Raw genomic sequence first — 10788 nt, 5'->3', positions numbered from 1 at the left:
TGTTCCCCACAGGATACAGCAAGACCCGGAGCCCAGAAGACAGTATCCCGGAGAGGGTCTCATGGGGGAGACCTATTCTTTTCTTTTGGTTTGTTATTCAAATAAACACCCTTGAAACCGAGCAAATCCTACTCTGTCTGTGTCTGATCTGTATAAACGTTTTGACCAAACCCCCTTGTCTGCCACAGAAGCTTGTGGAAGCCTACCTGAAACGTTTGACCCAAGTTAAACAATTTAAAGACAATGCCTCCAAATACTAATTGAGTGTTTGTAAACTTCTGACCCACTGGGAATGTGATGAAAGAAATAAAAGCTGAAATAAATCATTCTCTCTAATATTATTCTGACATTTCACATTCTTAAAATAAAGTGGTGATCTTAACTGACTTAAGACAGGGAATATTTACTATGATTAAATGTCAGGAATTGTGAAAAACTGAGTTTAAATGTATTGGCTAAGGTGTATGTAAACTTCCGACTTCAACTGTATATAATTTAACAGTTTGTCATGTACCTGTATATGCTGTTCTTCTGCCAGTTACCACACAATATCCTATTCAAACAATGACAATATATCTCAGTTTTCAGTGAGAAACCATGTGAAGTGTTCTAGAAGTAGTTGAAGAAATGCACTAACAATGTCTGTTAACAGTATCTTTCTTTGTGTGGTGCTCCAATTAGCGCTCCAAGAAGAGCAACCAGAACAGCAAGGCCTCAGAGTTAAAACAAGACCAGGCTAGGATTCCCCATGAGGATGACTATTGCATACGTAAGTCCATACATAACCTTCTGCGATGGGGCTATGTTCAACTATCTAAATAGAATGAAAAATGTTTAGAGTATATTAATCTTCCAATCAACAATGTTGTTGGGATTTTATCGTATTTCCAGTGCCACAACATTAGATAGTCATTACAGTAAATAGAATAGTTGGAGGAGAATATGTTTGATGAACATAAAATCATGTTCATGTCTTTTGTCCCTACCACCCCACAATGTGCCACAAGCTTCCATGTCTTCACCAGAGGAGGATCTCCACTGGAGAAACAATGCAAATGCTCCATCTTAGTGAGGATGTGTTCAGCCATTAACAAAGGCTGTGTAACACCTTCAAACAGTTCTCCAACAGGACACCGTAAAGGACTAAAGACTCACTTTAGTCTATTTATCATAAAATACAGTTGCATTTATTTCATTGTATTTTGGGTATTTTCTGAATCTATCTGATCTTACATTTTAAACAGTGTGAATGTAACTTGTGCTAGAGTTACCTCACCAGTAGATGGTAAGATTTCTTCAATACCGTAAAATGTCTCCAACAGCAAGATGCACTGTGGTACAGTATTGTTTGAGAAGGAGAAACCTTTTAGAAATGATTGGGCACAATTGTTATTTTTGGTGTGTTTATGGGCATATTCAATCTCTCCCTATCCCAGTCTGCTGTCCCCACATGCTTCAAGATGGCCACCGTTGTTCCTGTACCCAAGAAGGCAAAGGTAACTGAACTTAATGACTATCGCCCCGTAGCACTCACCTCTGTCATCATGAAGTGCTTTGAGAGACTAGTTACAGATCATATCACCTCTACCTTACCTGCCACCCTAGACCCACTTCAATTTGCTTACCGCCCCAATAGATCCACAGACGATGCAATCACCATCACTCTGCACACTGCCCTATCCCATCTGGACAAGAAGAATACCTATGTAAGAATGCTGTTTATTGACTATAGGTCAGCATTCAACACCATAGTACCCTGCAAGCTCATCATTAAGCTCGAGACCCTGGGTCTGAACCCCACCCCGTGCAACTGGATCCTGGACTTCCTGACAGCCCTCCCCCGGGTGGTGATCGTAGGAAACATCACCTCCACTCCGCTGATACCCAACACTGGGGCCCCACAAGGGTGCATGCTCAGTCCCCTCCTGTACTCCCTGTTCACCCATGACTGCGTGGCCAAGCATACCTCCAACTCAATCATCAAGTTTGCAGACGACACAACAGTAGTAGGCTTGATTACCAACGATGATGAGACAGCCTACAGGGAGGAAGTGAGGGCTCTTTGAGTGTGGTGCCTGGAAAACAACCTCTCACTCAACGTCAACAAAACAATGGAGATGATCGTGGGTGCACCCCCCAAGCTACATTGACGGGACCGCAGTGGAGAAGGTGGAAAGCTTCAAGTTCCTTGGCGTACACATCACAGACAAACTGAAATGGACCACCCACACAGACAGTGTGGTGAAGAAGGCGCAACAGAGCCTCTTCAACCTCAGGAGGCTAAAGAAATTTGCACAATTGAAAGCATCCTGTCGGGCTGTATCACAGCCTGGTACGGCAACTGCACCGCCCGCAACCGCAAGGCTCTCCAGAGGGTGGTGCGGTCTGCCAAACGCATTACTGGGGGCAAACTACCTGCCCTCCAGGACACCTACTGTACAGCACCCGATGTCACAGGAAGGCCAAAAATATCATCAAGGACATCAACCACCCGAGCCACTGCCTGTTCACCCCGCTATCATCCAGAAGGCAAGGTCAGTACTGGTGCATCAAAGCTGGAACCGAGAGACTGAAAAACAGCTTCTATCTCATGGCCACTAGCGCATTAGAGGCTGCTGCCTATAGGCATAGACTATAAATCTCTGGCCACTTTAAGGAATGGAACACTAGTCACTTTAATAATGTTTACATATCTGGCATTATTCATCTGATACTGTTTTCTATACTTCTGCGGTATCTTGGTCACTTAATACAGTTTACATATTAGTCACGGTATCTTAGTCACTTAATGTTTACATATCTTTCTCATATCTTTCTCAGCATTTCTCATCTCATATGCACCTCTCCCTATACTGTATTCTATACTATATCTTAGTCCTTTCCGCGCTGACATCGCTCGTCCATATATGTATAGAGTCTAAATTCATTCCTACTTAGATTTGTGTGTATTGGGTATATGTTGTGTAATTTGTTAGATATTACTTGTTAGATATTACTGCACTGACGAAGCTAGAAGCACAAGCATTTCGCTACACCCACAATAAAATCTGCTAATCACGTGTATGTGACCATTAAAATTTGATTTGTTTGGTTAGGTAATTATAACCTGAAGTTGAGTTTACATATTTTCCACAATTCTGAACCTTTAACATCTTTTAATCACAATATTCCCCAGTATTATAAGTGGTATTTACAACATGGGATTCAACAAACATTCAAGCAGTGTATTAAAAGTATTTTAAAAAATTGGGGCACATTTACAAAACGCATTTACAAAAATTAGTGGCAGTGAATTTGGGTCTAGTGAGAAACTTGTCTAACACGAGGTGCACTGAATATTGTAGGGATTCTTTCAGATGGTCCCATATGGACAGGTAAAGGTTTTGAAGCAGTCTGTGTGCAGCAGTGCATCGTCATGATGAGTGGATAGCATGTGCAGTGCAACTCTACACAAGTGTGTGTTTTTCTTTCTTCACAGCATTGCCCCCAGTGCTGCTGAAAGACAACGCATCTTTTAGTCCAATTCCCTTCTTTATCCCAGTGTCCAGAGATGTCCCCTCAAAGAGCCGAGCCATGAAGGCAATGCCGTCCTCTCTGATGTAGGATTTTCCAGCGAAGGTGTAGAGAATAGGGTTAGCACAGCTGCTGATGAAGGCCAGAGCGGAGGTCACAGGACGACTGGGCTGCCATACCATATCTAGTCTGCAGAGAGAGGGATAGAGTTCATGTTGCCGTTCCAGTCCTTTGACTTATTGTATGGGTGTTGGTGCTTATGTTAAATTTAACTTTAGCTAAATGGAGGGGAAGATGTTTGGTTGGTTGGCACATACCTCTTTTTCGTTGTTGAGTTGTCTTCAAACTGTTCAGCCACCACCTAGGAGAGAAAAAAAACGTACAATCATTCCTTCACTGTAAAATAGTATAACTTTCTATGCTACACTCCACACTCTGAGTGAAATTGCATGATAAACAATATCATATGATCACACACACCTGTATTATGTTAATGAGGTGATATGGCAACCAGAAGATACCAAACATCACAACGATGGCCAGGATGAGTTTCTCACTGCGGACCTTGCGACGGAACTTGGTCTGTCTGAGGCGTCTCAGGATGCAGATGTAGCTGCTCACTATAACCCCGTACGGAACCAGGAATCCCACTACTGTCTCAAAGGTGTACTGGTACACCACCTGAACATGAGCAATTATGTCATGATAAACTGCACACATGTAATGACATGGTGCAATACCAGGCTTATTTAAACATGAATTGGTCTGTCATACCAAGATCTCAAGCTAAAATGTAAGATTAGTTAGGATTTATGATGTCAGGAAGAAAGGGAGGCTCCTGTGAATATTAGTAGTCATAATGACTGTACCTGTATCAACATGTACACCTCTTCCTAATCCTGAATAACTATATACTTAAACCAGAAAAATATATAATGTATCTAACTTCATTATTAACTTAATATTCACTTATCTCTTGAACTTACATATTGAGACCGGGAGTGATTTGAGGCACACACCAGGCGGGTGTTGTTCTGTTCATCATGATCATACCTCACCTGCCTGAACACCAGAGCAGGGATAGAAATTGAGAACACTAGGGCCCAGAGCACAGCTATTGCCCTCACTACTATCTTCTTGCTGGCCAGGGCCGCCACTCGATGGGGCCACACCACCGCAACTAGCCTATGCAGGCTCATCAGCGTGATGAGGAAGATGGAGGCGTACATGTTAGTGTTGCACAGGTAAAACAGCCCCTTGCACATGAGGTCGCCAAAGTCCCAGTTCTGCCTGGCCAGATAAATTATGAAGAAGATGGTTAGGCATATGAGAAAGCCGTCGGCACACGCGAGGTTGAGGATGAGGAGGGTGGTAACGGAGCGTCGGCGGGCACGGGCCAGGATGCTCCAAATGATGAAGAGGTTTCCTGGGACGCCGAGGAGGAAGACCAGGCCCAAGATGAGGGCTCCTATGGCTGTGGTGGCGTCGTTACTCACGATGCTGGAATCCTCAACAGTGCCTTTGGTGAAGAGGATAGAGGTGGAAGTGGACTTGTTGAGATAATGGAGGAGGGAACTGCCATTCTTAGCCATAGTGAGGGTTATCGGCTCTGAAGGAGAGAGGGAGAAAGACATAGAGTTATCCATGGACTCTGATGGCTACAGTGTGTTATCAACCTTCAATTTGAAAAGTTGAAAAGTAGCACTGAGCTTGGGTCATTGACCAAGAGTATGACCTACATAAAACACAGATATCAGTAGACATTTTACTTATTGAAGCTAAGCTAAGAACTTATGATTTTGATGTAAAGGTTTTAGTTGAGGGCTCAAGGTGCTGTCTGTCATCTTCAATCTCTGTGTGATTAAAGAAGTTAAGGAAGGAGATGGACGAGTCAGAAAAAAGGAGGAAATCAATGTCATTGGCCATTGGTACGGTTATTAGCTCTGAGGTAAAGGACGAAACAAGAGCCCTGTTTATACCTGTTGCTGACATGTGCCCTTTGTCTTGATCTTTTCTACATTCTGATTGTGCCCTGGCTACATTTTTGGACAGGTGTAGACAATTAAAAGACAATGTGATCTGATTGTGATCAGGCACGCATTGTGTCTGGATATCAATCGAGTGTGAACAGACCTGGATGGTGAAACCATTTAAATCATCATTATAATCATCACTCTAAAATCATTGACACGGGTAGCACCATTGATTTATGGTATTATTGTCTTAAATAAACTCTGATTATTTTGAAAGAATATCTGTCAAATAATTTCCATAAAGGGAGGCACCAACTTAGTGCTGACACAGTGGAAGGATAAGAGACACATTTTAATACAACGTGTAGACGCGACAAACCTTGATCAGATAGTGATCGGATCATATTGATCAGATCTCATAAAACTCACATTAGCACAAGGTGTAAACGAGGGTAGAGAGAAAGAGACATATGTTTGGGAAGTACACTATATATACAAAACTATGTGGACACCCCTTCAAATTCAGACACACCCATTGCACACCGTTCAGACACACCCATTGCTGACAGGTGTATAAAATTGAGCACAGAGCCATGCAATCGCCATAGACAAACATTGGCAGTAGAATGAAAGTCACTGAGCTCTTCAGTAAGGCCAATGTGGCACCGTAATAGGATGCCACCTTTCCAACAAGTCAGTTTGTTACATTTCTGCCCTGCTAGAGCTGCCCCGATCAACTGTAAGTGCTGTTATTGTGAAGTGCAAACATTTAGGAGCAACAATGCCTCAGTCGCGAAGTGGTGGGCCACACAAGCTCACAGAACAGGACCACCGAGTGCTGAAGCGCGTAACGCGTAAAAATCGTCTGTCCTCGGTTGCAACACTTACTACCGAGTTGCAAACAGCCTCTGGAAGCAATGTCAGCACAAGAACTGTTCATCGGGAGCTTCATGAAATGGATTTCCACGGCCGAGCAGCCGCACACAAGCCTAAGATCACCATGTTCAACAGGAAAGGGCCTTTTGCGGGCCTCCCGAGTGGCGCAGTGGTCTAAGGCACCACATCGCAGTGCTGAGGTGCCACTACAGCCTTGGGTTATATCCCAGGCTGTGTCACAGCCGGCCATGACCGGGAGCCCCATGGGGCGGTGCACAATTGGCCCAGCGTTGTCCGGGTTAGGGGAGGGGTTGGCCGGCTGGATTTCCTTGGCTCATCGTGCTCTAATGAGTCCTTGTGGCGGCCAGGGGTGCCTGCAAGTTGACTCGGTTGTCAGTTGGACCGTGTTTTCTCTGACACATTGGTGTGGCTGGCAACCATTTAGGGAACGGTTGCCAGCTTTACTGTTTCAACATGACAATTTCCCCATGCACAAAGCAAGGGGCATACAGAAATGGTTTGTTGAGATCGGTGTGGAATAACTTGACTGGCCAGCACAGATCCCTGACCTTAACCCTATCAAACACCTTTGGGATGAATTGGAACGCAGACTCCGAGCCAAGCCTAATCGCCCAACATCAGTGTCCGACCTCACTAATGCTCTTGTGGCTGAATTGAAGCGTGTCCCCGCAGCAATGTTCCAACATCTAGTGGAAAGCCTTCCCAGAAGAGTGGAGGCTGTTATAGCAGCAAAGGGGGGACAAACTCCATATGAATGCACATGATTTTGCAATGAGATGTTCGACGAGCAGGTGTCCACAAACTTTTGGTCATGCATGTAGCGTATCACTGAACTGTCACCAACTCAAAATTAGGTGGATTGTTTTACATATGGTTTACACTAGTTTCGCGAGTCCATCCTTCCAAATCTCACCTCATTGACGTGAGTGAAGCGTGGCCATCCAAGGCCATGTTTACACTGACAGAATTATATCCCAAAGCTATTTCTATTTGAGGTTGGGGCTACATGTCTCTCAACCCTCACTCACTGTTGTATCTTTGCGGTAGACAATGTGTTTGCAGCACACATAAAACCTTTTGCCACTGACGCAGGCAAGCAAATATTCACCTTAGCCTTCCTGGCCAACAGTATATGCAACAGTAAAACATGCCAAATATTAACGCTGCTCCTTTAAAAGACTCCACTTCGATAGTCATAGACTTCTCTTGATTTCCTCCCTCCTGCTCTCTCTCTGTATCTCTCTCTGTACTCCACATTGCCACAATAATTTCCTCTTATCTTCCTCCGTACTGTAATTTCTATTTCTACCCATCTGTAACGCTATGAAGAGGGAAATAATGGTTCACAGAAGTGGACATTTTGTCAATCAGGCTATGAACAGGGCAACAAGTCTCCACTTGTGCAGTTATTTTGACAAATAAAAAAAGTGAACAGCAGTGGAAAGTGCATTGTATTATACACTGAGTGTAGAAAACATCTGGAACACCTAATATTTTGTCTTGCCCATTCACCCTCTAAACGTCACACATACACAATCCTTGTCTCAATTGTCTCAAGAATTAAAAATCCTTCTTTAGTCTGTATCCTCCCCTTCATCTACACTGATTGAAGTGGATTTAACAAGTGACATCAATAAGGGATCATAGCTTTCACTTGGATTCACCTGGTCTGTCCATGTCATGGAAAGAGCAGGTGTACATAATGTCAATGTAATTGTATTTATACTGGTTGAATTCCTAGAAAGAATACAGCCCTTCTTTGGCAGTGTGAAAACATAAGATAAATCCTACATTACAGACTGACATTACAGCAGGTTTTGTTTATTTCAAAAGTGGACCTTAGATCAGTGTATAGATGTGTCAACATAAGAATCAAGGTAGAGTTACGTCAACAGCAAGGAACGCACAGAACCAGGATTCACTCATCAACACATGGAGACGAGAGGGAAAGAAGATAGAGGGAAGAGGTTGGAATTGGAAAATTCAGAGTTTTGAAAATTCTGAAATTCAGAGTTTTGGAAAGGAATGGAAAAAAAAGGGAAATGAATTAGGAATGATTATTAGATTGGGAGAGAGAGAGCGAGAGAGCGAGAAAAAAAAAGAGAGAGAGAGAGAAAGACAGAGAGAGAGACTGAAAATGAGAATAGAGTATGTCCCAGGGAAAAGTTCAGGATATTTGCATCCACTCACCTTACTACACAATCAAGACTTCAGAGGATGACGAAGAGGGTGATGAAGAGCAATGGATCTGAGTAGGGTGGGAATAGTTTTGTGTTTATCTATACTCTCTCTTTTCTGACAGCTTGTATCCAACTCCCTCTCTCATTCTATTTATTTCTTTACAACTGCTTGTTTCCCCTGTCTTTCCCTGCTACTGTGTCTAATAAATGTGCTGCCCCACAAGCTGTGACATGCTCTGAGGGACGAGAGAGGTGTGTCCTTCCTTTAGTCTCCAACTTCTCACTCTCTTTCACACACACACCCTCCACAGGGGTGTTTCTACCTGGTGCTAACCTTCCCCCCCTTTGTCCTGATCTTGCCAATATACATTATTAGACAGGTGTAGAAGATTAAAAGACACATTGTGATCTGATTGTGATCTTCCTGATCACCTTTAGAGGTAGTCAGGCACACATTATGTCTGCCAACTGGGCACAGACATCAGTTCAATGTCTAGATTTGATTTACATTTGGTTGAGTTGTCGGTGATTTCAATGTGAAATCAACAAAAAATGTCACCATGTCATTGGACTTAGGTTAAAAATACGAAATGCCCTTAAGTTGATTACTTTTGCAAATCCAATCAGTTTTCCACATTGATTCAACATCCTCACTCATGACATACCCCCTTCGAAGGCACTTATATTTTTTGTCTTGCCCATTCACCCTCTAAATGGCACACTATGTCTCAATTGTCTCAAGGATTAAAAACCCTTCTTTAGCCTGTCTCCTCCCCTTCATCTACACTGATTGATGTGGATTTAAGAGACATCAATAAGGGATCATAGCTTTCACCAGGATTCACCTGGTCAGGATATGTCATGGAAAGAGCATGTGTTCTTAATGTTTTGTATACTCAGTATACGAAACACACATATATATATATATACATATATATATATATATATATATATATATATATATATATATATATATATATATATATATATATATATATATATTTTGTGGCTTACAGTGGGTCAGCCACCAGGGGGAGACTCATCGAGGCCTGGTGACAGATGGAGTATACATTTACATTTACATTTAAGTCATTTAGCAGACGCTCTTATCCAGAGCGACTTACAAATTGGTGCATTCACCTTATAATATCCAGTGGAACAACCACTTTACAATAGTGCATCTAAATCTTTTAAGGGGGGGTTAGAAGGATTACTTTATTCTATCCCAGGTATACATCACGAGGCGATGGCTTCATCTGCTGGACGTGCCAGGTCTCGACGGGCTCTCCGGCCAGGACTAATTGGGGCTGATTGGGAGTTGGTGAGTATCAAGGGCTGATTGCTCACCAGCTGTACAAGTCCCATAAAGCTGCCAGGAGGGCAGCACACAAGGGAGAGGGTGGGGGAAGAAAGGACTCCTGTATAGTTGGGGATGGTTGCAGAGGTAACAGGAGGGAGTTCAGTTTTTGATCCCCACAGGATACAGCAAGACCCGGAGCCCAGAACCCAGAGAGGGTCTCATGGGGAGACCTATTCTTTTCTTTTGAACTATTATTTTAATAAACACCTTTGAAACTGAGATAATTCTACTCTGTCTGATCTGTGTAAACGTTTTGACCCAACTCCCTGGTCTGCCACTATATATATATATATATATATATATATATATATATACTACCGTTCAAAAGTTTGGGGTCACTTAGAAATGTCCTTGTTTTTTAAAGAAAAGCACTTTTTTTTTGTCCATTAAAATAACATCAAATTCATCAGAATACAGTGTAGACGTTGTAAATGACTATTGTAGTTGGAAACGGCTGTTTTTGAATGGAATATGTACATAGGCGTATTGAGGCCCATTATCAGCAACCATCACTCCTGTGTTCCAATGGCACGTTGTGTTAGCTAATCCAAGTTTATCATTTTAAAAGGCTAATTGATCATTAGAAAACCCTTTTGCGATTATGTTAGCACAGCTGAAAACTGTTGTCTGATTAAAGAAGCAATAAAACTGGCTGCCTTTAGACTAGTTGTGAATCTGGAGCATCAGCATTTGTGTGTTTGATTACAGGCTCAAAATGTCCAGAAACAAAGAACCTTCTTCTGAAACGGTCTTTTCTTGTTCTAAGAAATGAAGGCTATTCCATGCGAGAAATTGCCAAGAAACTGAAGATCTCGTACCACGCTATGTACTACTCCCTTCACAGAACAGAGCAAACTGGCTCTAA

General features: G+C 42.6%; 1 protein-coding gene across 1 annotated transcript; it reads right to left on the bottom strand.

The window, feature by feature from the left end:
- Window positions 1-3140: 3140 nt before the first annotated feature.
- Window positions 3141-8794, bottom strand: ltb4r2b (leukotriene B4 receptor 2b). The gene is made up of 5 exons (XM_014140687.2): window positions 8574-8794; window positions 4500-5122; window positions 3994-4194; window positions 3831-3874; window positions 3141-3702 (listed from the first exon to the last, which is right to left on the bottom strand). Exons 2-5 carry the CDS (start codon window positions 5103-5105, stop codon window positions 3447-3449), a joined length of 1107 nt encoding a protein of 368 aa, XP_013996162.2. The 5' UTR covers window positions 5106-5122; window positions 8574-8794; the 3' UTR covers window positions 3141-3446.
- Window positions 8795-10788: the final 1994 nt, after the last annotated feature.

The sequence above is a fragment of the Salmo salar genome, chromosome ssa14 (assembly GCF_905237065.1).
Source record: "Salmo salar chromosome ssa14, Ssal_v3.1, whole genome shotgun sequence".
Taxonomy (NCBI): Eukaryota; Metazoa; Chordata; class Actinopteri; order Salmoniformes; family Salmonidae; genus Salmo; species Salmo salar.
The sequence above is the reverse complement of the archived record's forward strand: the minus strand, read 5'-3'. Positions and strand labels throughout refer to the sequence as shown.

Bases quoted from the DNA above. Each gene is read 5' to 3' on its own strand.
- ltb4r2b (XM_014140687.2), bottom strand. From the start codon at position 5,105: ATGGCTAAGAATGGCAGTTCCCTCCTCCATTATCTCAACAAGTCCACT. The intron at 4,195-4,499 runs GTAAGTTCAAGA...GCTCATGTTCAG, and splicing joins ATCACTCCCGGTCTCAATAT to GTGGTGTACCAGTACACCTT. The intron at 3,875-3,993 runs GTGTGTGTGATC...TTTCTCTCCTAG, and splicing joins ACCTCATTAACATAATACAG to GTGGTGGCTGAACAGTTTGA.